The sequence below is a fragment of the Mustelus asterias genome, chromosome 22 (genome assembly GCF_964213995.1).
Source record: "Mustelus asterias chromosome 22, sMusAst1.hap1.1, whole genome shotgun sequence".
Classification (NCBI taxonomy): Eukaryota; Metazoa; Chordata; class Chondrichthyes; order Carcharhiniformes; family Triakidae; genus Mustelus; species Mustelus asterias.
In genome coordinates, this window is record NC_135822.1 from 25,068,910 (window position 1) to 25,095,856 (window position 26,947).

At 42.0% G+C, this 26,947-nt stretch overlaps 2 protein-coding genes across 7 annotated transcripts in view; one reads left to right on the forward strand and one right to left on the reverse strand.

Moving 5' to 3' along the window:
• The window catches only part of bcl2l16 (BCL2 like 16), a 42,428-nt gene that overhangs the window by 3,472 nt on the left and 12,009 nt on the right, over positions 1-26,947 (reverse strand). For 2 of the 5 annotated variants that reach the window (XM_078239014.1, XM_078239012.1), the window contains exons 2-3: positions 14,294-14,364; positions 74-615 (exon numbers count right to left, since the gene is read on the reverse strand). In XM_078239014.1, coding sequence (XP_078095140.1) covers positions 74-514 — 441 coding nt within the window. In that variant the 5' untranslated portion in view covers positions 515-615; positions 14,294-14,364. Of the gene's footprint in view, positions 1-73; positions 616-10,555; positions 10,589-10,615; positions 13,594-14,293; positions 14,365-26,947 lie in introns of those variants that run through there. The other 3 variants (XR_013500545.1, XR_013500544.1, XM_078239013.1) reach the window with 3 other exon arrangements.
• fblim1 (filamin binding LIM protein 1) lies at positions 104-25,939 on the forward strand. Of its 2 annotated transcripts, XM_078239003.1 has the most exons (9): positions 104-230; positions 3,024-3,078; positions 8,708-8,955; positions 10,214-10,392; positions 10,977-11,091; positions 12,379-12,548; positions 13,735-13,913; positions 15,852-15,972; positions 25,326-25,939. In XM_078239003.1, the coding sequence occupies exons 3-9, from the start codon at positions 8,721-8,723 to the stop codon at positions 25,434-25,436; spliced, it is 1,110 nt and encodes a 369-aa protein (XP_078095129.1). In that variant the 5' UTR covers positions 104-230; positions 3,024-3,078; positions 8,708-8,720; the 3' UTR covers positions 25,437-25,939. The 2 variants fall into 2 exon arrangements, with proteins under 2 accessions (XP_078095129.1, XP_078095131.1); XM_078239005.1 differs by lacking the exons at positions 104-230; positions 3,024-3,078 and adding an exon at positions 6,430-6,907.

The following is a 26,947-nucleotide window of genomic DNA, read 5'->3' on the forward strand; positions in this document are numbered from 1 at the left end:
ATGCCAGTTAGTGCATTTAAACTATTTTGGTTGCATTGCCTCAGGGTCACTATGTAAAACCTGTCATACTCACCCATCCTCCACTTTCTCTAATCTTTGGACACACATTTCTCTCCACGTACTGTCCCACTCTGAATTCCAGCTCCTCTAGCACGGACGCCATGCCATTTTTCTGACAGTATATGGCCAGCTGCCCAGCCAAGACATAAATAGAAAGGATCCCACTCCAGGTCAGTTCCTTCTTCTGCCAGGGTTTCTCTGGTTGGAAATGCTCATCCAGCATCGTGAATAAATAGTCGCAGGCATTGTCAGCGCAAACCTCCCTGAAAATCCGGGGCCATCGCTTGAAGAAGATGGGATATTTCTCCAGGAGGTCATTTCCTGCATGTCTCAGGGCTGCTGTAGCCACGCTGGGAGCAGGTTTTGATGTCCTACCAGTCACGTACCTGATGTAATCCTGTGACATTATATAGGCCTCCTTCACCATATGATCATTGCTTTGTTCAGTTGTCATTTGAAATGGCCACGATCTGTGAAATGTGTTTGGTTGCTGAGCTGCTCTGTGCTGTTATGATGGAATTGGACTCTCAAGTATCAGGAGACGGTTTGCAGCATCTAAAAATAACAGGGACGGCATCAGGGTGACCAGGCCAGGGAAATATCCTGGCAAAATGTCAGGGCTAATATTCAGAAATACAGTGTGCAAAGTGTAATTAGTGATTTTTTTAAAAATCAAGCTACTGATTGCATTCCTCGTGTTACTGTTAATCATGAGACTTCTGGGTAAATTTGAAGAAATGTGCCTCGCAGTGAACTAAGTAAAAGTAAAGCTCCAGAACAGCAAAAAAGAAAGTCTGGGATCTTCATTTACCTCAAATAGCTGAACATATCCAACCCACACACCCAAATGCTCACCCCTGTCACCCATGCTGGCATGTGCTTGAGTGTGCTTAGCAAGGGTAAGATTGGACTTTGCTGTAGTGCCCTTGCTGACACTCCAGGTGTAGGCCTTCGTGAAAAGAAGAGTCACCTGGTTGAGGTACTGGGAGGTGCACATACTCCGTGAAGTCGACCTCAGCCTGAGTCAGCAACTTTAGGCTGGAATGTATAAAGATAATGAAATGCCTTATGAAGTGAATGGTTTTCATTCTGCTGGGGACATGGGAGTGTCAGTTTTGGAATCCAGCTAGACAGGATTAGATTGTCTGATCAATATCAAGTTTCATGTATCAAGTATCAGCTTGGTCCCACAAAGTACATTTCGAGTTATAGAAGTTATAAAAATCCTACAGTGCAGAAGCAGGCCATTTGGCCCATCGAGTCTGCACCAACTCTCCAACAGAGCATCCCATTCAGACCTAATCCCTGTAACCCCACATATTTACCCCACTAATACCCCTAATCCACACACTAAGGGGCAATTTAGCTTTTAGCATGGCCAATCCACCTAACCTACACATGTTAGGACTGTGGGAGGAAACCCATGCAAACACGGGGAGAACATGCAAATTCCACACAGCCAGTCACCCAAGGCCAGAATTGAACTTGAGTCTCTGGCGCTGTGAGGCAGCAGTGCTAACCACTGTGTTACCCATAAAAGATAACTGACTATTTAATCTAGTAGTTTTGGTTGAAGAATAATGATCAACTGGGACAACTCCCCTGTTTGTCTTCAAATTGGAGATCTTTTAAATCCATTTTAATAAATAGATGGTTTAGGTTAATAGCTCATCTAAAACACAGCACCTACAATAATGCAACACTCCCTCAGTGCTGCAGTGAAGTGTCAACCTAGATTAAATGCTCACGTCACATGAGTTGGATTCAAACCCATGAAATTCTGATTCAGGGGAAACAGTGCTGTTATCAACAGCTAAAATAAATAAAATAACGAAGGCAAAGAGCATTAAAATGATTTAAACAACAATTGGATGCTAACTGGGAGACTCCAGGGTTAAATCAAAGTGGGCTGAATGGCATTGTTCATTTCTCATTATCATGTACTATTTCTTTGCTATTGCCTGTGCTTGTCTGATATCATTCAAATTTAATTAGAATTTAAAAATTGCTTTGATTAACCACAGACAGGGCCTAGCAGCTGTGGCTTTGATACAACGACACTACAAGTATAAACAAGACTGTATAAAAGTTGTCTGTCTTTTGGGGCAGGTTTAGATTTTGCTTTTATTTTGGCCTTTTGAATGTACTGTCACTGTAACAAAAAGACTAGAAATAACAAGTCATTGCTCCAGTGAGCACCAACTGGAATTGTAGAGATCAGCTCATTTGGATGCTCAGAGATACAGTTAATTGCTGAGATGATAGATTTTTGGATAAGCTGTTGATATAGGATGTCTCACACATCACTGCGAATCAGTGAACCAACGTAGCCCAGAGAAAGAGAGAGCAATGAGGGGCAGATGGTGACCGGAACAATTATGATACCACTGACAATGAACACAACCAGATCAGAAACAGAAAAGAATACATCTCTCTAATGTGACCACAGCAGAACAGACAGGGCCAGGAGCTGCTGTTAATGAAAAACGGGGGAATCACTGAGAGGCACAAGACTGGGATGGATGAGAACTAAAGGAAGACAGAGAACTGGGTGGATATCACTGAGACAGCCAGTTTCAAACTAGCCATTCTGCCGAATATAAAGAAAACAGGTAAGGATACTGTCATTGAATGTTCCTGATCAATGCCTGTTACTTTGTGGGAACTATCGGAGACACTCCATTGCAGCCACCAGAATTTTGCTGAAGGAAAATATTATTACTGTGATAACACTCAGGATATGCTTCTATGAGATCAAAAGTATTGATGCTTTGAATCAAAACTTACATCTAGAGCAATACAGTGGCAAATCATAAATTCACCTATTACTGCTTTTCTGCAGAAAAGGATACCTGGGTTTGATATTGAAATGAGGCATGGACAAGGGTTTGGTCTATCGAGCTGACAGGGGTCTGATGCAAACTCATTAACCTGAAATGAAATCTCTGTTTATCTCTCCGCAGATACTGCCTGACCTTCCAATCTGATGATTTATTCTGAATGTAATTATCAAACTAGGTGGGTGATTATATATCTGTCTAATTTTTCCAGCTAACCCAGCCACCAAAATGGCTCCCTTGTGTTGACATGGGTTTGGGGGCACTCAGACTCCAGTTCCTAGGACAGAACACAAAACTATTCTAAATTCAACACTAAATTTGGAATCTCATTCAGAAAAAATAAACTTTCACAGCCTCAGGACATCCCAAAGATCCTTACGACCAATTAATTATTTCAGAAGTGTAATCACTGCACTGCAACAATAATAGGAAATCACAGCAACCAATTTGCACACTGCAAGGTCTCACAAAAAACACTGAGATAAGTGACCAAATTTTGGTCAATGTTGGTTGAGGGATAAGTGTTAGCAAGGATACCGGGAGAACAACTCAGTTCTTCTTCAATTGGGATTTCAGTTTGATACTAAAATAAGGCAAAAAAATGAAGGTTTGGTCTCCAGGGCTAACAATAGTCTTTTGCATTTACCTTAAAAGAAAGACTAGTCCTGCATTTAACATTTCATCCAAAAAATAATACGGCACTTCCTCAGTACTACACTGGTGTCAGCAAGAGTATTTACTTATGTCTCTGTGGTGAGGCTTGAACTATAATTATCTGACTCAGAAGTGAGAGGGATAGTGCTGAGCTAAAGCTGACATACTTCGGGTGCGGGGCCCAAAGGAAGGCTGGTATGGGAAATGGGACACTGATGCTAGCCTCTGAGGTTGAGGTTGATACTTGAGATAGTATGAGTGATCTTCACTCTGTATCTATCCTTCTGTGTATCTGACCCATGAGTACTTCATGGGACAATGTAGAAGGAGGTCGGCCTTTGTATGTAATCTATGCTTTAGCTGGTAGAGTAGTATTTAATGGTGTGGAGAATTAGTGTCGAGGGAAATTTATGCTTCACGTAACATATGCTGCAGTTGACTTGCAAATTCCTCTTGGACCACTGAGGGCAGAATTTAATGCCCAATATCAAGAGTTTGGTGACAGAAAGATTTAACCGAATGAGGGGAAAGCACTTGGGGACCTGCTGCCTTTCTACCTCTGCCCTGATTAATGCCACCCCGCTTTCAATTGAGGCCCTTAAACGGGCAATTGATGCCCACTTAAGGGCCTCATCCCACTGCTGCTGCTATTGACCCAGCAGCGTGCGGGCAGGAGACTCACAATGCAGGAAGCCTTAAAGGTGAGCCGTGTCATCTGGGGAGGGGGAGGGATCTCATTCAGAGGCACAATGACTGATCACGGGCCAGGCATTTGGAAGGGGGGTGTTGACCCATTGAGAGGCGCTCCCCCACTCATACTGCTGATCTCCTCCCCACCTTCCCCTCCACTGCAATCCCCACCCCACGACCTCACTCCCACATCATTTATCTGTGGTCTGGGTCTCTTGGTGACCCTGGGCCCCAGGTCCGTGCATTACTGGTGACAGAAATCTCCCGCCAATGTTGTTACCAAACAATATACAGCTCAGCAGCTCTCAGGGTAAGGGTGGTGGAATTTTTGACCCCCCTTGAAATATTTCATTTCCGCAGCCTAACACCACCAATTTAATGGGAGAAAAGTTCGCAAATATTGGTTGAAAAATCTTTTCCTGATATCGCATGGTACTTAAACCCCACTTTCTTGCTTTGCCCCTCAGGAGTTTTGACTTAGAAAGCTTCAGGGGTATTTAGACAGGATAGGTGAATGAGAAAGAACATGGAAGATGGAACACAATGTGAAATTCCACTTTGGTAGGAAACGCAGAGTATGCTTTAAATGGTGAGAGATTGGTAAGTGTTGATGTTTAAAACGACCTGGGTGTTCTTGTTCATGAGTCATTGAAAGCTAGCAGGCAGGTGCAACAAGTAATTAGGAAGGCAAATGATCTATTGGCCTTGAGCTTTATTGCAAGAGGATTTGAGTACAGGAGTAAAGATCTTGCTGCAATTGTATAGTCTTGGTGAGACTGCACCTGGAGTATTGTGTACAGTTTTTGTCTTCATACCTAAGGAAGGGTATGCTTGCTAAGGAGTGAGTGCAACAAAGGTTCACCAGACTGATTCCTGGGTGTGATAACCCCCATGAGTTCCATGGGGAATCTCTAATTCATTGAATATGAGTTCCCTTGGTAACAGGCAATGGCCTATCCAAGTGGAACTCAACACCTGAGCCCTTTATAAGGCTGACACTGGGACAGGTCTGAAGAACTATTGTCCTGTTTGGGACTTGTGTATGTACAACATGAAGTAAGGCTTTAATTTGTGCTTAACAATAACTGTTGCTCCTTTCCAGTTGAGCTTCCTGAGTTATTGCATTAGGATAGTAGGATTGTTCTGTGAGGAGAGATTCAGGAAACTGGGCCTGTATTCCCTAGAGTTTAGAAGATTAAGAGGCAATCTCATTGAAATGTACACAATTCTAACAGGACTTGACAAAGTAGTTGCAGGAAGGATGTTTCCCCTGGCTGGGAATCTAGAACCTGGGGACACAGTCTTAAATGGCCTATCTTTTATCCTGAGACAAGGAGGAATTTCTTCACTCAAAGGATGGTGAATCTTTGGAATTCTCTATCCTGGGGGACTATGGAGGTTTAGTCATTGAGTATGTTCATTGTGATTGATAGACTTATAGTAAAGACATCAAAGGACATGGGGATAGTGTGAGGAAAATGGCATTGAGAAGATCAGCCATGATCTAATTGAATGGTGAAACAGGCTTGCTTGGATGAGTGCAGCTCCAACAACACTCGAAGTTCAACACCATCCAAGTCAAAACAGCCTGCTTATTTGGCATCCCTTCCACAAACATTCACTTCTTTCACCTCTGATGAACAGTGGCAGCAGTGTGTACCATCTATAGGGAATTGCATCGCAGGAACTCACCAAAGCTCCTTAGGCAGCACCTTCCAAACCCATGACAGCTATCATCTAAAAGGACACCACCATCTAGACGTTGCTCTCCAAGTCACTCACCATCCTGACTTGGAAATACGTTGCCAATCCTTCACTCACTGGGTCAAAATCCTGGAATCCCCTCCCTAACAGCATGGACTGGAGTGGTTCAAGAAAACAGCTCACCACTACCTTCTCAAGGGCCATTATGGATGGGCAATAAATACTGGTGATGCCCACAGCCCATAAACAAAGTTAAGAAAAGGCCTGTTGTGGTTCCTATTTCCTAAGTTCCTCTGAAGAAACTAATTGAAGACTTGACCTCAATAGGAAAATGTCTCTTAAAACAGCTGGCAAGGGATTCCAGCACTCAAAGGGTTAAGCAAATTGTTGTTTCTCATCTCCAGCTGGTAGTCAATTTAAAGGAAAGAGAATCCTAGGGAGGGTGGAAGGTTAATTTTCTGTGCGACTGGTTCAGTTCAGATTCTTCCTCCCCTTTAAGTAAAATTAGCCATAAAGTTAAATTGGGATAGAAGTCATTCTCAGTTGATAACCAAATAAATGCTTCAGTTGGAACAGTTTGCAAAACTAACAGCAGGACAGGCTATTTCTTGTCAGAGACATGTCATCCGCCAACCAACTTTGAAATAAATTAATCTTATCTTAAAACCACCATGTAACGTATTTATGATGACAGTGTGTGACTGCATGGAAATTAGTCTGTGTGGAGTGGGACGATTAGGGAGCAACTTCCTGTTTGCTGTACTAATGCCCCAGGAATTCATTTTCCTTTTATGGTAAAGTGAAGCAGAGGTAGGCGGTCAGACTTCCTTGAGTAAGGGAGTGAGATGATCAGAAGCAGTACAGACTCACTGCAGTTTAGTCTCTAGGCTCTGAAGGAGGTGTGCTTGTGGAAGAAAACCAACAAGGCTGTACCCTTAGACAACAAAGCTCTTCCTTTGGTAAGTGCTCCAGTGAACTGTGAATGAAATGGATTTGTCGACGTCCTTTAGTCAGTAGGATAGTTATCTCGGATGTTATATGCTGGGGTACTTTCAGGCAGATTTGGAAATCGATGATATGATTGTGGGGAGCAAATGTGTATGTTTTATACCTCCCTTTGCTGAATGTGCTGACACTTGCTGGGATATAGCTTCACAGGCCCCAGCGATCCTCTGGCACCCCATTCATATGGCTATTCTTCATACATGAGCCGAAACAGTGAATGTTGCTAGGACCTTCCCCTCAGCTGATATCCACAAACATGCATCTTGCAGCAGTAGTCACTCAACTTTGATCAAAAGTGAGAATCCTAGCCAATTTATTTCCTGTAACTAGTACCGGTCCAGTTACAACCTTTCACCACCACTCCAACTACAATTAGCTAACATGGCACATACCCGGATTTAGGCTTGGGGTGTTCCTAATCTGTATGTACAATACTGGGTGGGCCCTTATACTGAGAGATTTAGTAGATGTTTGACATCTGTGGTTAATTACACTGTAATATTTTCTAATATGTCCATGTAGCTCACATATCCCTTGGTCCACTTCTACTGACCCTGAGTCTCATTTGTTGTCAAGAAATAAGGACCATGAGGTACAAAATGTTGCATTTGTGTTTGTGTATCAAGGGCTGCAGCTTGTGACCTTCAAATTGATCACATCTTGTAGAGAGAAAAGGGCAGTTTGGTTCCTCACCATCACAAGTATGGTGTTTAATTGCAGTACCTACCATGTGACACTTTAAACCAAAATATATCTGAACTGGTGCCACGAAGGTCTGGTTCAGTTTATGGCGACACAACAATCTGGTGTACAATCACTTAAATTTGCCCATTGAGTCTTGCCGGAAGTGAGAGTTTCCTTGATACAGTTCATTCCTAAGTAACAGTTGAGATAAGGACACACCCTATCCCAGCAAACTTTGTCTTTAGCTCCTGCATTGAGCAACTTCCACTAAAACACTCCTATTGATTTGGAATCATATTTTCTGTAAAAACATAAATATCATGGTGGGGGCGGGCGGGGGAGGGGGAAGCCAGATCTGGTTGCTATGTTTACAGACATAGTAAATGCATTACAAGGAATTTTTCTGGTATTTGCAGCAAAATTGTAAACCCAAATTCAACACAATGAAGTAAATTACAGCAGTCACTGTGTTTAAAGGTCCTGTTTGCACTCCTGGGCGGAATTATTGTTTGCAATTCACTCAAGGATATGCCATTTTTTTTCCTTTCTTAAGTTGCCAGGGGAAACATTAGTGTCAGTATCGCTGATCAAAGATCAAAGGTTGGGACTCACTCCCAGGTTTCTACTGATATCACTATGAAATTAACCACCATAAAGTGAGGGTGTGACTTGGGAAGGGCAGAGACTGGCTTCTCTCAAGGCTTCCTGACAGATGCCTGGATGAATTGGGGAAAGGGTCCTGTATTCCTTTATTCTGGGGCATGATACTAGTGCTCATTCACTACACCATGCACTATCACACATGAGTTTGTTCTGAAATTCTTAAAAGAAGCTAGTTTCTCTGAGTTCCTCTCTTGACTCTTATATTCCAGTAGCACCAACATTCCTCTCCCAGTTACAGCTCACACCACCATTTCTTTATAATACCTCTACAATGATTTTCACAGTAACTTCATTGCAGTGTTCTAAGCCTACTTGTGACACTAATAAATAAACTTTATCTTGGATACTGCAGACAGGTGAATGCACATTAATAATCTAGTATCACACAGTGTTGTTTGTGCCTTCAGATATTATACATGAATGATGTCTCAGGCAAAGAAGGTCTCTTCAGTTTACATTCAACTTGCTATTCCTGGGAAAGTCAACACTCCAAAGATATACAACTCTGTTGAACCCTCAAGGGCAGACAATCGTGTACATCAGAAACCAGTGCCATCAACACTCAAGCCTGGGAACTATCCAAATGGATATGGAAACAAGGGGGTAAAAGGAATGGTAGGGACTATTCCATCAACCTTTATTTCTGCTGATGAAGGTAAGAAGGAAACTTTGTCCGGTTCAGTTACGAGCTTCTCAACAGTGACAGACTTAAATGCTATAAATTACCGTGGGCTCTCTGGACTTAGAAATCATAGAAACCATACAGTGCAGAATGAGGCCATTCGGCCCATCGAGTCTGCACCGACAACATTCCCACCTATCCCCGTAATCTCACACGTTTACCCCGCTAATCCCTCTAACCCCTCTAACCTATGCATCCCAGGACACTAAGGGGCAATTTAGCACGGCCAATGCACCTAACCCACACATCTTTGGACTGTGGGAGGAAACTGGAGCACCCGGAGGAAACCCACGCAGACACGGGGAGAACGTGCAAACTCCACACAGACAGTGACCCAAGCCGGGAATCGAATCCAGGTCCCTGGAGCTCTGAGGCAGCAGTGCTAGCCACTGTGCCGCTCCTGACATGTAGCTGGAAATAATGATGCCATTGCAACTATGTATATTGGGATTGTTTGAGATGCAATATGGTAGAGAAGCAGGCAAAAATAAGCAAACCATGGACAGGACACTTCAGGGTTTGATTGTAAGGCTACCAAACAACATGAGGGGAAATGCATTACTTGTTATGTTGCTGAACCACAGAGACAACAAAAGTCCCAGTGCAGTTCCTTTGCAATGCTGAATTAGCCAATCTCTCAAAGTGGTGCTTGGAGGATTGGTACATAACACTCAGCAGCTCTATACTCGGCAGAGGAAAAGTTGACCAGGATTTATGGTCCTTCCTGATCATTATTCAGTTCTTGCTGTAAATTGCTTGTATGTAAGACATTAGCTGGAGTGGGCTTGTCGGTGATAGCTTCATGGTCATGCATCCTGCCAAAGCTGCCTCAAATTAGTCCTATGGTGAAGAATCAAAAGGTAAGCTGGCATCCAAATAGGTAACCTACTCAGTTTCCAAAGAGGAGGGGAGAAAATGGAAAAAGAGCTAATCCAGTTTTTCCAAACAGTTAAAATCATGTTCGCTGAGTAAGGTCAAATACCAAACTTGATATCTCAGAAATTAACTAAAAGGAATTGTTGGTATTTTAAGTTTCTTTCATTTCTACAAACAAACACACATTCTTTGTCAAATCGAACCACTATTGTGAAATCTATCACCTGGCCCGGTATGGAAGCTCTGCATATAAGAGAGGGAGAGAAGAGTCAGCGTGTCACAGCAGCTTGGCATGGGTGTGTCCTGTGTCCTACTTTGCCCTTTACAGCCCTTATTGTGATTTTATTTTTTTCAGATTTGCCCCCACCACCTCCCCCTGCTTCAGAGAACACAAGAGATGCTTTTTACTCCAATGAGTTACCACTTCCTCCACCTCCACCTCTGCAAACCTGTGAGAGACCAGTCCCATCCTTAGCTCATTCCAACCAAAGCAGGCTACAGAAACCATATGTTGGAACAGGTCCAAAACAGCAGGTAGGTGAAGCAAACACACTTCAGTATTCCTCTTCATCCTCCCATCTTGAAATTCCTGAATCTCAATAGGACATAGATCCTTGGAGACCTCCAAGCCTTTGATATGTGAACCCAGACGGTGAGCACAGAATGCTCTCCAGTGGCTTCACAGTCATGCACAATCCTGATTTCCAATCTTCGGGTGATGAGAGAAAAACTTGAAAGAAAACAGATTCAAATAAGTAATGTTTATAAAGTAAAGTTTATTTATTAGTCACAAGTTGGCTTAACATTAACACTGCAATGAAGTCACTGTGAAAATCCCCTAGTCACCACACTCCGGCACCTGTTCGGGTACACTGAGGGAGAATTTAGCATGATCAATGCACCTGACCAGCACGTCTTTCGGACTGTGGGAGGAAACCGGAGCACCCGGAGGAAACCCACACAGACACGAGGAGAACGTGCAGACTCCGCACAGACAATGACCCAAGCCGGGAATCGAACCTGGGTTCCTGGCGCTGTGAGGCAGCAGTGCTTGCCACCATGCCACCCTTAGGTGATTTAACTCGCACTGTTTTTGATTAATTCCTTCTTTCTACCAGGAATTCTCTGCATCCTCCAAATCTGACAGGCATCCATTTGTGGGATTCAAACAGGACAATTCCTTGACTCAAAGGGTGAAGGACAAGCAGAATCAATTACCAGATTCAGGGTCAGGTAGGTGGCCTACCTGACATAGACGTTTAATGCATTCACCTTCAGGTTCTAAGGTATTACTGGGATTGCAGCACGGTGAGTTCAGAATGCAGCCAGTCCACAAATTTATATCTTGCTTCTGTTATCTTATTCGTCACCTACTGTCATGCATTTTGTTTCAATAGTTAGAAAACCTTTAAGCCAACACCTCAGAATTAATTACCAATTTGGTGGCTGGACTGGGTAAAACTTGTAACAAATATCCTCCGAAAGAATCTCATAACATTGCTGCAGTGAATTTGTAAATTATACTTTGAATGGGGATACTGTATGTAGAAACATAGAAAATAGAAGCAGGAGTAGGCCATTTGGCCCTTCAAGCCTGCTCCACCATTCATTTGGATCATAGCTGATCATCAAATTCAATATCCTGATCCCTTTAGCCCCAAGAACTATATCTAATTTATTCTTGAAATCACACAATGATATAGAGCATTAGACAAATGTGACCAATAAATTAGTCACTGGCCAGATATGACCAACTGAGACTTGAGATATGGCTAATAGACTCAGTCATTGGGTGTATGATCTCAATACTTGTATTAATTGAGTGTTTGCATGTGAATTTTAATCTTGTGTCCACAATTTATGGTGAAAAGTCACTGATCTTTGGTAGCAGGTGCAACAACATTAATATGCAATATTAATATGCAACATTAATATGCCATATTAAAGTATTGAAAAACATATTGGAGGACTTCATAGAGATGCAAGAGAATAAATTATGTCAAGTTAAGATGTTAGGTAGCATAACCAAAAACTTGACAAAAGTGATAGATGTTAAGAGGGCTTTAAAAGAGTAGTAGGAAATTGAAAGATAGAGGGAGAAGTGTGAGAGCATGGGGGACCTGGATAACTAAAGGCAAATGTAAAACCACAGAATGTATGCAACTTGGGATTTTTCAGCTTTGGTTTCTGATACACTGGGTACCTTATTTCAACTGCCTTCTTAGAGAGTGTCCTACCGAGCCCGTGTAATTCCTGATGAGGCTGGGGTCAGCTAGTGTCTGAGAGTCTTGGCCAGATTGGGACCTGTAAGTTCCTAAGAATCCTGAATTATCTGGAATGTGATGCTCTATGAATTTTGGTTTGATTAGGATCCGGCTAGTCTGTGGGAATCCAGACCTGCCTTTGATATGCTAGTCCCTGAGTTATGGTCATGCTGGGATGCACTGAAACTAAATTTCTGAATCATGATCTTGTTGGGATGTGCTAATCTCTGTGTTCATGGCTTTTTCCCTCTTTCAGATGTCTGTGCATTTTGCAACCAGCTGGTTCCACCGAGTATGCCCGCTGTTGTGGCCATGAATAACATATTCCACGAGGATTGCTTGAAGTGTAGAAAATGTCAGTGCGGACTGGTGGGAAAAACTTATTACAATATAAATGACCACCCTCACTGCGACTCCTGCTATCTGGTATAGCTGCTATTTCTTTCATATGGAATAGCTTATTTTCTTTCTATAAAGTTCCTGCTTTTCTCCCTTTCTTTCTGGAAGGCGTTGATTCTTGTTGTGATACAGTTTGCAGAATCACAGACTAGTACAGCACAGATTATCTCATTTATGATAGTGTTGGAATGTTGTTTGACCATGGCCACATCATTACTATACCTGACTCTGTTCTTACTCAATGGACACTTTAACACACACCAAGATGTGAATAAGAGAATTACCCTGACCTTCAAGAATGGTTGCCAGTCTCTCAATGTGATACTATAATTGACTGTGCCATTCTTCCATAGTAGAAACCCTCTTGAAGATAGACTGGTGGTAGCATATCCCAGATGTTCATCTTATCTTCAACCCTAGGTTCCCCAGCAACCAAATCTTTCCTCCCTCATAACTATGGGGAACAGAAATTTTATTTTTTCTCAAAATATCTCCCGTTCAATCAGCTCAGCAAGGTGAAGTATCCAGTTAGTTCCAATATGAACGTGCAGAGGTCAAATTGGGATATGCATTATGCAGATATGGTGACTATCCTTCCCATTATGAGGGGAGACTGAGTGGACTGGGCTATACTCATTGGAATTCAGAAGAATGAGCGGAGATCTTATAGAAACATATAAGATTATGAAGGGAATAAATAAGATAGAAGCAGGGAAGTTGTTTCCACTGGCAGGTGAAACTAGAACTAGGGGGCATGGCCTCAAAATAAGGGGGAGCAGATTTAGACTGAGTTGAGGAGGAACTTCTTCATCCAAAGAGTTGTGAATCTGTGGAATTCCCTGCCCAGTGAAGCAGTTGAGGCTACCTCCATTGAATGTTTTTAAGGCAAGGATAGATACATTTTTGAACAGTAAAGGAACTAAAGTTATAGTGAGTGGACCTGAGTCCACGAAAAGATCAGCCATGACATTGAATGGCAAGCAGGCTCGAGGGGCTAGATAGCCTATTCCTGCTCCTAGTTCTTATGTTCTTATAAGGTCTTTCTTTCTATGTCTTCCCACCAAGTGTCATCCTTCAAGAAAGGGAAAAAAAAGTTTAATAAAAACTCTCAGCAAAGTTGCCTAATCTGTTACAATGTGCACAACATCATGCATCAATATCCTTCTATCTCGTAGTGTGCTTACTGAGTCCTTTGCGCCTCTTTAAACTGCAGGACACCTTGGAGAAATGCAGCAAGTGCAGAAAACCAATACTGGACCAGATTATAAGAGCCATGGACAAGGCTTTCCATCCTGAGTGTTTCACATGTGTTGTCTGTAACCGGCTCATTGGAAGTGAGCGTTTTGGAGTGAACCAGGACAGTGAGATTCACTGTCTCGAAGACTTCCAGAGGTATGGTTCCAGCATTCCTGTACAATGTTTCAGCAAGGGCTTTGTGTAGATTCTCAGCTCCCGAGTCAATCACAGGTACACTCATGCCTAACTGAGGTACTGCAAAATTAATTAAAATCTCTTGTACACTCCCTGGTTTGGTGAATAAATTTACAATGTGGTATGGTGCTGATCTCAATCCCTGCTCTGAGCAGGGTTTGTCAGGAAAGCAATCAGATGCTATAGTTAGTTAGCCTCAGCATCCCCATTAAGAGAAAAATTCAGTGATCCCTGCTTTAAAGTATATGGCAATGTACATTTAATGATGGCTGAATCAGGCTCTGCTGTGACATATTAATTCTGAAGAACTTTTCCTTCAGTCAGGCCATTACTGCACCTACCTGTTTTGTAATGACATCCAGGGTTTCTGCCTTCATCTCTGCCCAAAAGTCCATTCCAGGTGCTGACTGCCCTAGGTATGAAGAATTTACTGGTATCAGCCTTGCAGTCAAAGGGAAAACGTGATTAAAAGATTGCTCCTTTACTTGCCATTTTCACAAAACCAATGTGGTCTTATTGAAGGCATTCAGGAAAGGTCAGAGCAGTAAATAATGGCTGTGTTGCCTTTTAATATTCAAGGTGACTCAAAATATTATCAGTTTTCATTGGGAATCTTGCACTAGACTGCAACACTATCTTCAATCAGCATGTGGCACTGTTGTATTTTGGAACTGCTGCTCAGACCAATCACAAATTGGGTTCTCCATGTTGACTGGCTGCAAATTATTAATAGGATTTTATGACCAAAACTTGCCCAATTATTGAACAGTTCTTGCTGTATGTCATTCAAAATAACTGGAATAGATTAGCACCAAGTGGTCCATGTGCTTTTCAAAATCCAGATAATGTTCAAAAGTAAAGATGACACCATGAATAGATTTCCACCATCCGATAGGAGGAAACAGCTTGGACAAGCGTAATTATTTTTCCGTTTTTAGTTTTTTTTCATTCTGCGCAGGAGTCACCTAATATGTTGGTGACTGGCTTGGGGACGGCAACAACTTGTACTTCCACATACATGTTGGACCCAGTTCTCACGTGGATAACTCACATGTGGATTCCCTCAGTCCTTCATGCTTGGACCTAAAATAGGAAAGTTATTAAAAGTTATTTCTCGGGGAGGCGATGGCCCAGTGGTATTATCGCTGGACTATTAATCCAGAAACTCAGCTAATGTTCTGGGGGTGTAGGTTCGAATCCTGCCGCAGCAGATGGTGGAATTTGAATTCAATAACAAAATCTACTGATGACCATGAAACCATTGTTGATTGATGGAAAACCCATCTGGTTCACTAACGTCCTTTAGGGAAGGAAATCTGCCTTCCTTACCTGGTCTGGCCTACATGTGACTCCAGAGCCACAACAATGTTGTTGACTCTCAACTGCCCTCTGGCAACTAGGGTTGTGCAAAAAATGCTGGCCAACCAGCAACACCCATGTCCTGGGATTGAATAAAACAATCTTACTGATGGCTCAGATGATAAATCAACAATCATGTGTGCAGCTGAGCAATGCAGATGACAAGATTCTCGGCGGTGGAAGTGAGGTGTTACAAATGGACTCAGCTCTCTGGCTAGGAAGGGAAAGAATAACCAGTGGATCCTGATCAGATGGAAAGTTTATATTTGTCGATATTGAGCGAAGGCAGCATCAGGTTTGTCTCTTGAGCAAAATAATTTGCTGATGCACAATATCTAGGTCTAGATGTTTGTGTCAAGATCCCAAATGGCTTTCTGTGCATGTAGAACTGTTTCCCAAGTCAGCACTTTTGGTTGAGCTTGGGAGAAAATTAGTGGGGTGAAATAAACTGCCTTCTTCAAATATTGCTAGTTATTTCCAGAAACAATCATTGTGATTAAAACCTGTGCACTTTCTGATGTTTGTTTCTTGAATCCACAGGCAATATGCTCCACAATGTTCTGTCTGTAAAATGCCAATTATACCAGAAGCTGCAAAGGAGGAATGCCTCAACATTGAACTGTTCGGACTCCATTTTCATGTCAACTGCTATAGATGTGAGGTGAGAATCTGTATTCAAAGAAAGAGATTCTGCATTTGAATGCTTATTTTCATTATTTCACAGCACACCTAGAACTGGATATGTTGGTTATGTGGCTGAGTAACTGAGCTGGACAAACCTTGAAGGCACCAGCTTTGATTTCCTCTCTGTGTTGATAGTTAGTCTCAGCTGAAGCTGTGGTTGGAGGCACTATAACACTTGGAAAGGAAAACATCAGTTCCCACTCTGGTCACTCTCCAGTGTATTAGGATTAAAGGAAGACCGGATCAGGCCAAGCTGTGATGACCCCAGAAAGTTGAATAGCTTACAACCCTCTCTATAGTTTCACAGTCACTGGTACAACCCTGGAGAAAGTGATCTTTATGATGCTGTCTTTTGTCCCTTCAAATTTACTAGCGAAGGACAGCAATAATTCTGACTGGGTCAAATTTTCTGGCTGTCTGTATTGTGAGACACACTGGGTGTTTTTTTTAATCCATGTTGTTCATAATCCATATTTATGTGCTGTTAAAGAAGAGGATTTAGTACAATTTTATCTCCCCAATGTTGGGGTGGTGCAATCTTTGTGTCAACATCACAGAGTAAAACTGCCTCAACTGCAATATGGAAATAAATGTGAAGAGGAGGACATAAAAATTAAAAATGTTAGCTTGGCTGTCGCCTTCAAATCAGGAAGTTATGTGTTTGAGCCATATTAGAGCTTAGGCAAGTACAGGATTCATTTTGTAGGAATTCTCCTGCTCATCCACTACAACTTTGGTACAGGAGCTACAGAAGCCCTGCAAAAATAATGCAAACTGTATTTATGCCATTTGTAGGCTCTCGTCACAAATTTTCAGCAGACATTCTGGAGAACTCGTGCAGCAAATTCATTCCTGTAATCTAGGCTGATGTCCATGTGGATGCTGTCTTGGTGGAAATGGTATTCTTCAGATGAACCATTCCACATGTGTACTGTATTGGTTTTCTTACTTAAGCAAAGACGTAAATGCATTAGAAGCAGTTCAGAAAAGGTTTACTAGACCAATACCAGGAATGGGCAGGTTGTCTTATGAGGAAATGTTAGAGGGGTTAGTTTTGTATCCCCCGAGAGTTTAAAAGAGGTGACTTGATCAAAACCTTTACGATCCTGAGGAGTATTGATAGGGTGGATGTGGAGACGATGTTTCCTCTTGTTGGAGAATCTAGAACTAGGGGTCACTGTTTAAAAATAAGGGGCTGTTCATTTAAGATAAGGATTTCTTTTCTCTGTGTTGTTACTCTCTGGAAATCTCTTCCTCCAAAGTCAGTGGAAGCAGAGTCTTTGAATAATAAGGCAGAGCTCAAAGATTCTTGATTAACAAGGGTGAAAGGTTATCAGGGGTAGGTGAGAACAGGGGTTGCAGTTACAATCAGATCAGTCATGATCTTATTGAATGGCAGTGCAAGCTCGAGAGGCCAAGTGGCCTACTCCTAATTTGTATGCTTGTAACTGCCTGTTCAGATGGACTTTATCACCAATACTATTTGAAGAGGGACACAAAGTCCTGACTAAAATTCCTCTCTCGATAACACTGCCAAAAACAAATTTGCTGTTGGTCAATCAACTCGTGTCAGGAACTTTGCTGTCACAGAACGGCTGTTGCATTTGCCTATAAAACAATAGTAAATGCATTTCAAACTATTGAAAAATCTCTTTCACAATTAAATGTGAGAAAGTTCCACATAAATACAGGTTTATTTTTTTAAAAACTGGTGGTTGCCAACTCACTTGCAGCATTTATGCATTGCTAAACCTTGCTTGTGTAATTTGTTATGCATTAGTAGTCTTTGCTCAGTCTGCACTGATTAATCAATTCAAATGAGTGCACAGCAACCCTTGGATTGAAGTCAATGTCACATGAGGAGGTGCAGTATCAGCTAAACATCTAGGGCTCAAAGTGCAAAAATTGCAAGAGTTCAGTGAATAAACACAGCACACGTGGCAATGAGTCATACAGACCAGGAAAGTCCCAGGTTCCGTCACCAGTCTGCAGAGTTGGATGATACACTGTTAGCGCTATACAATAGGCCTCAGGAGTTCAGGAAGGGAAAAAAAACCATATTTCTGTTCCCAATCACATTCTAGAATCTCCTGTTGGAATATGGATGTCAGTCGAAGGCAGGATCAGACTTAGCTATTTGCAATACCAACTTTAATACCTCACATTTCAGCCTAGGGTGCCAGTCGTCATTGCTTTTACTTTCCCCTTTGAGACAGGAAGTTGGGCAGAATCAAAGAGACTAAACACAGTGGTGGGTGGTTCTGGTGGTGTTTTTCCCACTGATCAGAATGGCAGGATCCCAAACCAGATTCTGCGCTTGGAAGGTCATTGCTTCTGCACAGGCCTGTTCCCCTCCAAATCACCTAGCCGTCAGCTAGCAGGTTTGAAGATCTGGGCATCATATGTAAATGCCAGTCCAGCACACTCGTATCATTCTCTCCAGCCTGCCGGTCCTCACAGGACCATGCAGGATGTCCAGAATCCAGAGACAAAAGGCTATCAGTCTCAAGAAGAAATCTGCACCTTGGTTCAACCATCCTTCCCCCCCGAAATCATCCCATCACCTGCGAGATGCCTATGCTTCACATGGACCTACACCCACGCCATCTAGAGTTATTGTGCAAACTCTTTCTGTAACATCCATTTGACCCCCTTGTTTGTGAGCATTACATGCAGCCTTGTCAGGGTCCAGCTTCCCTCCCCTTGGTCTTCACTTTTGTCTTCCATCGTTAGTCATCTACATCCATCTCCTTGCACATCTACCTGCCTCTCACCCCCATCCCCTGACCTTGCTCAGGCCTCCTTCCACATTGGCCCCTTGTCCTCATCAGCACACTCATCCCGTCGAACTTTTGGACTGTTGGGAATGCAGGGTCCATGAGTCCGGCAGCACAATGCTGCCCAGTTCCATGCTGAGCTGGTGCTTATGGAGGGCACAAATTAGTCTGCCCCAGCAGAGTGGCATTCAGCATAATAGGAGTGGCAATATGCTACAGCAAGTAGGATATGTACCTTGCGCTCACCTCAAAGTCTCAAGTGACCTGAGATCCACCTTGTGCATGTCACTCTTCTTCAAAAAGATCTGATGCTGACATGATTTCGCCCTTTTGCGTGACACAAGATTGGAAGGCCTGGCGAGATTTTGGCGATCAGCAGTTTTAATGAGCATTCATGAGATGAGAATAGTGTTCATGCAACCAAGTAACAGGAGAGCCGACTAGCCATTGGGAGACTTAATTGTTTTTATGCCGGTGGGTTTCTGACTTTTGGCTCCTGCCTGCCATGAGCCAGATGGAAAAATCGCTCCGGTTGTGTTCAAGTCCCATTACAGAGAAATGAGCACAAAATCTAGGTTGCCATTTTACTGTAGGAGGCGGTCAGAGGTGCCAAATTTCACATGTGGCATTCTACCACGTCTGTCCTATAGGGTTGATGGAAAAGATCCCATAGTTAGGCACACTACGATTAAGGAACAGAGCCTTAAAATTAAAGTGAAGACCAGAATTCTCCGATGTTGTATGCCCCACCCCTGCTGCCAGCGAGAATGGATAATTTGGCAGTCAGCCAAATCTCCATTCACTGCAGTGGGACTGGAGAATCCCAGTCGCAGGCTAGGTTCAGAGAATTCCAGCCAAGATCTTTCAGGAAAACACTTATACCTGCAAAAGGCAGTGGATGTTTGGAATCCTTCCACAAACAACAATTGATACTAGGTCAATTGCTAATTTCAAATCTGAGACAGGTTAGCAAAAATCTATCAAATGCAACAGGGATAAGGGGCAAAGGCTTCTAAATGGAAATAGGTCACTGGTCAGCCATAATCTGATTGACTGATAAAACAGACCCAAGGGGCTAAATATCCTATTCACATCCATATTGTGTGTGTTTCACATCACTGTTTTGAATAAGAGCAGGAGAGTTCTCCCCAGTTCCTAACCAATACTCCTCCCTTAATAACAATCTCTTGCTAAACTCCCCTTTGGAATGTACTGTTCCTCTTAGACTCCTATATACAGTGAATGGAGTCACACTTATTAAATTCAATCATATTTAAAATTGAGTTAATGACAAAAGGATTGGAATTCTAAAAGTCAGCTTATTTAACCGACATTCACTTAAGTAGGCTTTTCCATGTACATTCAGACCATTGATCAGCCCATTGGATTGTCTTACTCTGCTGCCAAGTTTCACCCTATTATCAACATGTTGACAATTTCTGTAAAAAAAAAATAAAGTTTTAAAATCCTACCAATCCATTTAAATTCTCTTTGTATTAGTAAACAACACGAGGTATACTCTTGTCACAGTTGAAGGTAAAACTTTAGATAGTTCTAACACTGTATACTTTTTTTGGATGACTCTCCTCATGAATTAACCATTGTTCAAGAACTAGCATTTCAAGTGTAAGCAGGAAGGCATTTCTTACAAGAGAAACACAAATAGTCAACCATTTTTCATTCCATTAATATAACAGAATTGCTGAAGTAGATTGCTGTCCTTTGCTCTAACTTTGACCGATATGCTGCGTGGTAGCAAGTTCCATTTGACCATTCACTCAGAGTTTGCTGTCCAGTGCATCTAAAAGCTGTCCACTATTAGACATGTTTATGCACATTTAGGATTGTTAATCTTTTGTATTGTGAATGATTGAAAGTGCAAGCTAACAGCACAGCAAGAGGAACAGGACAACAAACCGTATACATCCTAAACAGGTTGAAGGACTAAGAAATGAACAGAGAAAGAAATGAATGTATAAATTCAACGTCAAATCCTGTGCAAAATAAAGAGGGGGAAATATTGGAAAGAGTAAGCGAGACCAAAGTGTAAACATTTTCAAAATGTGAAAATGTTCAACCATTAATGTCTGAAGAATGATTAATTTTCAATGCCAGAGGTTAACTGGTATTTATTAACCATTATTGTGTTGTCAGTAAGGTACTTGTGTTTATGATGAGACAACTTTGCAGTAATTCTAGTTTGCATTGACCATGCAAATACAGCAATCATGCAATTTCACGACATTCAATGCAGCTAATTGGTGAGGCGAAACGATGTCTTTGCAAAGCTTTTGGCAGAGCTACACAGCGCTGAACAGAGCATCTGCTCTCAGCTTAAGTTGCTGTACCATTTCTGCATAAACAATATTGTGCCGTCATCCTCAGTTTTTTAAAATTTTGCTCAAGGGATGTGGGCTTTGCCAACCAGACTGGCATTTACTGCCCCTAATTGCCCTGGATAAGGTGCAGCTTTTTGGTACAACTGAATGGCTTGCTAGCCCATTTCAGAGGGCAGCTGAGAGTTAACCATGTTGCTCTGGGTGTTTAGACACATGGGCCAGACCAGGTAAGAAGAGCAGATTCATTTTCTAAAGGAGAGTCATGGACCAGGTAGGTTTCTGCAACAATCCAGTCACCATGACCAATACCCAGCTTTTTATTTTGACAGGAATTTCTGTCTCATCATCGTAAGATTCTCCAAATAAAATTACTGAGAAATCCATACACAGTTTATTTTTACATGTTGAACACAAAGACACTATGTAGGGAAACATCAGCTACCTCTTAGCCCATGAAACCTAAATGTGAGTTGTTTGTAAAAGTCAAGTTTTAGGAATCTCCAAATGTGTGAAGGAATAGTGTTGGAGTTTAACCAGCTGCCAGGCACATTAACAATATGTTGCTCATCTTGCTGGAGCCATTTTATCCATTAAGCTATTCTTTTATAGGATTATTTAGATTTGAGTAGCAAGGATATCAGCCCCACCATGCCATTTCATGTTCCAACAATGAGTCAGGTTAGGCAAGGCTGGTTGTTCAACCATAAATAATATCTAGGATGCTGCATATCTGTCTGACTCAGTTAATTTCTAGAGCTGCCAGACGAATGCCTTGGTTCAAGTCCTCCAGTAGTAGTTGTATTTTTCAAATGCATTAATATTTCTGAAAGTTCTCGACTACCAAATGACTAAATGTATTAACATTTTGATTAGGTAACTGGATAGATAAGAGCAGTGCAGTATCTGTAGAGGATGTTTGCTAAAATGTCACCTGGAGGCTTGATAGAAAAAAGATCAAGCATATGGTACAAAGAGAATTGGAGCAGGATGGATAAAATTGGTTCAGAGATAAAGCAAATGACATTGATTGGAAATAGCATAGCTTAAGGCCAATGATCGATCTATTTTTGTTTTTGGTGTATAGATTTTTTAATATTTGATTTATATTGATATAAAGAGATTATTTGAATTTGGACATTGGAAATATAGGAGGCGATTCTCCCAAAAATGCTGAACTGGCGGGAAAACTGTTCTAAATCCTGGCTGTTTTCTCAGTTCAGCTTCTCACCTGAATCTCCACACCCTGTGCACTGCAGAGGTCCCAGTCGTGTATCTCATTAAAAACTCAGGGAGGCGGGGCCTATTCGCACCAGAGTTTGACAGTTCTAGAACTCTGCGCATGCGCAGTGGCCCCCGATCTGTCAGACTCCCCGTTTGCTGGCCAGCTCAATCACTGGCCAGCCTGGGACCACTGCAATGCTGCTTCTCCAGCCCCCGCCACGGCCCGATCACGACCCCCACAGCAATTCCTGGGCCAGCCCTGACCCTCCCCGTCCCAGAGCGACCCGATGCACAGCCCAACTCCCCTGGCAGTGGCGATTCTCCCCCCAGGTCAGACGCCCTCCTCCATCCCAGACCAATCCTGTCTGCAGTGGCAGCAGGACCCCCCACTGATCGCCCCTAGGCCCCACCCACAATAGGCCCTGCCCAGTGGGCAGTGCCAAGATGCCCCTTGGGCACTGCCAGGGGCACCATCCCCCCACCACCCAACCCCCTGGGGGGGGGCCCCGTTTGCCCCCCCTTCATTCCAGCAGGGTCTCCCACTAGTTGCCCAAACGTGGGGAGCTAGTCTGAACCCCGCTAGAATGAAGTACTCCAGGCGGGGTGGGCCCGATAATGACCTAATAAACATATTTAAAACATGTTAAATTTAAATTACTTACCTGCCTTCTCACCGGTTTCCAGCGTGGTCTGACCGCCACTCCTGACGCATGCGCAAATCCCTGTTCAAGGCCGACTGACAGAAAAGTTGCAGGTCGCGATGGGAGAATCGCGGCCGTAATTTAAAATTATTTAAAATACAAATATAGATGGATTGGCAGTTGCTGAGGAGGACATTGATAGGCTAGAGAATTGACATTTCGTGGAAGATATAATTTAATTAAGCATGAGGTAATAAATTTTGTGATGGGATTATACACACAATGGAAAAATACTTGTATGTTGATGAGCAAAGAGACCTACCAGTTCAAATACATAATTCCCTGAAAGTACAAATGCAACTAGAAACAGCATTTGAGTTTTATAAATAGAAACAGAGTGCAAGAGTAAAGAAGTCATGATAAATTTGCATGATATATTGGTTAGGCCTGTGAGACTACTTTGTGTGGCTTCAGCTGCCCTATTGGCGGAAGGACATGAAAGCGGTAGTGAGTGTGCAGTTTAGATTCAACAGGTTGACACCATGGGTGAGAAACTCAAGATATTAGAATTACTTACACTGGAGTAGAGAAGGCGAAAAAGCAAGTTAACGTGTTCTTTATGAGAATACTGAAAGACCATATTGCTGGTTGAGGAGTTCGCAGAGTCATCAATTTAAAATTGTCGCTAAGGGAGTGAGGACAGAAGTTAGAAATTTATTTACATAGCACGGTACTAAAGTACAGAAGGCTCCAGCACAAGAAATGGTTAAGGTAGAGACTTCTAAAGAAAATTTGGATAAGATCTGAAGCAGATGAAAATGCATAGCTTTGGGAGAAAGTGAGATGGTGGAGTTAGTTTTAGCTCAAGCAAAGAGCTGGGGCAAATGGCCATGTTCTAAATGTTCACAGCCGTATCAGATATGTTAGCACTCTCCTTTAACTGTGCCTCAAAGAATAGTCATTAATTATTCATTGGACAATCGACAAGTTTGGGCCCCTGCTTGACGGACAGCAAGCACTAAGAATTCTTACTGAACAGCATTAAAATAAAAATGTAGAGCCATCATACTCCCAACAGTAGTAAGGATACACACGTACTAACTGAAAAATGGTTTGGAAGTTTAGAGCAGCAGGAGCATCTGCTTCCTTCTCTGATACCCAATCATAACAGATAATAAATCGTTTATTTGCAAGTGTATGCTTATGGACCTAACCTCCAAGTACTAGAAACTGCCATCTCAGCCACATAGCTTCCTCGTCAGCAATGATGGACATCTACCTTAAGAATGGAGAAAGATCTAAGCAGAATAACTTCAGATATGCTAATCATTTTGTTGTTAGCAAAATACTATAATGCATATCAAGCACTACCAATTACTTAATCCATGTTATCATGCATGAGACTTTGGCAAACTACAGGTTCTTTGCTGCTTGCTTCCTGGACAGGTTGCTGACTGTACACCTTCCAAGTAACAAAAATTGGTACACACTGCTTTTTCTTCATTCTGGGCTTTGCCACTCAAAGGCAATGCCATATTTAAATCCATTATTCCAAATATAATGCTATTATAATAGCAGATGGATATGAAGTGTGGATACTGACAGCAAACTGCTATCTGGAGGATGTAAAGTGTGAAGTGTGCACAAGCTGTAATATTTGGAGTGTTGTCTGCACTATTTTGTGTGTGAACTATTATACAATACCTGACATGTATCTTGTCTTTGTGAAATTAATGAAGTTAATATCCTAACATTAGCAATAAGCTGCACTGCAAGGTGATACATAATACCATTATAATATGGAGGTGTTTTATTGAAGCAGCAGGAATAGATTAGAGGTTAAGGGGCAATGTTAGAGAAGGTATGTTTCAAATTGGATGGAATGGTATTATCCACTTTGCTTTGCACTCAAAGTGAAGGATCTTGGTTCTGAGAAATGAAATGGTTCGGGCATCTAATGCTAGCATTAAGCACTCCCAGATCAGGTATAGTATTGCCATATGCAGGGTGTGGCTCCTAGTCTGCCCCAAGCACGATTGATACAGATAATGCTAATTTAGGGACAATTGTGCTGCAGGAACTGGATTGAGATTACTCGTTTATTTCACACAGGGTCTTTATATCCAAAAACCGAGACTTCTGGCTTAGCAGTCTGGCTTGGATGTGAACCAAGGTCCCAGGAGGCAAAAGGTCAATGTCCTATCTACCCAATTCTCCCTATCACTAGTGTTGGGATGTATCGGATTAGGAGGCTGGTTGCTGAAGTTGACACATAATGACCAAGTGAATATTCTGAAATGTCTTGTATACTCAGCCTCTGAATTAAGTGCTCCATATGGTCTTATGTTACAGAAATGTGGAATTCTTTTATCGCCTGACCCAACCGAAAAAGGGTGCTTCCCTCTGAACAAGCAGATCCTTTGCAAGGCTTGCCACATGCAGAGTACCAGCTCCACTACTTGAAGATTCTAGATCTGAGCAGAGCTGAAATTATTTCAGTTTGTGAACTACTGTGTAATTTCTCTATTGTTGCAAATTTATCTTGGCCCATTTATGAAGATTTCTAACGGACTACATCCAAACCCTAAACCTCTGAAAGATTATTTCTCATGGGTTTACAGTAGAAACTTCCCCCTATGCAAATCTGAAGGTTACAGGCTTTATTCCTGCTAAACAATGATCTCACCTAGGATCAAGTCTAAGGAAACTAGTGTTGAAATTATCCAGGGTTTCCTGAACTTTGATTTCTACTGAAGTGCACATATTTTGACATGAATGAGACCATTGGTGGATTTGATTGTAATGTCCCACATCGTCTAGCTGACTTCCACTCACTGTCTTGGCTTACATACGAAGAGTGGTTACTTGGTAGGATACCGAAAGCAACTGCTGCCTGTGCAACCATATCACGTGAGCTCCGAAAGCTTGTGTGGCTTTTGCTACCAAATAAACATGTTGGACTTTAACCTGGTGTTGTTAAACTTCTTACTGTGTTAACCATATCACGGCAGAAGATGAAGTGTTAAGAAATTAACTGCCAAAACACCATTGGCAAAAGGACTTAGTTCAGGATTTAGCTTAGTGTCTATTCTGTTCCTTCTATAACCATTGAAGAATTGTTCCCAATTCTCATGTTTTTGTTGGAAAAAAGCCTTTCTTTAAAAATAAAATGACTCCATAGCAAGAGAAACGAAATGGAGAATCTGTGGTAGACCAGACTGTGATTCATTGTTTCTATGACATCACCTCACCTTGCTCTAATGCAAAGGATGATCTATTTAAAACTGCTTTAAATGTTGATCTTTGGTGTTAGCTTTCATGGTATTGGTTTTGTGGAGACAGTGGTCACCTTGGAAGCAGCAGCAGTGGCCAAAGAAACCAGTGCAATGTGTCATCTTGACATCAGTTAAACACACTTCTGAGTTGTAATGATGCCATCACTATAACTGCATTCTTTCTGTAGTGACATTGTGCTGCTAACAGTTTTCCATGGTTGTGTGTTAACCAAAATACAATTGCATCCCACGCATGCAGTGAAATTGAACAGACCAGCACAATGTCATTGGTTTACTGCCTATTATAAATATGGATGAGTAGGAAAATTAGCTCACTCAAGTCCCAAATGGGAATAATAAAAGCATTTATGGAATGATCTAGTGATTCTACTAAGCTTTAATCTCTATTATTGCCCTTGCCAATGCTTCCCTATTCCAGTTACTTTCTGTGAAAGCTATTTCCTTTTATGGGATAATGGCACAAATGTTTTAGATTGTACAACAACAAACTCCTAAGTTTCTTCCCCCACTCACACTTGTTTTGCATGCCAGTGATGAATTTACACCATCAGCACAGCAACACTCAAAAACACAATTCCTTCTCTATTATTTGCAGACTTCTACAAATGACACAACCTTCAAAATGAACCTTTTTGGGGTTTAAATGGTCCCTTTACAGTTTGAGATTATTTTAACTAT

Coding starts and splice junctions, on each gene's coding strand:
- fblim1 (XM_078239003.1), top strand. CDS start 8,721: ATGATGTCTCAGGCAAAGAAGGTCTCTTCAGTTTACATTCAACTTGCT. Junction 13,914..15,851: donor TGTCTCGAAGACTTCCAGAG/GTATGGTTCCAG, acceptor TTGAATCCACAG/GCAATATGCTCCACAATGTT. Junction 15,973..25,325: donor TCAACTGCTATAGATGTGAG/GTGAGAATCTGT, acceptor CTTATGTTACAG/AAATGTGGAATTCTTTTATC.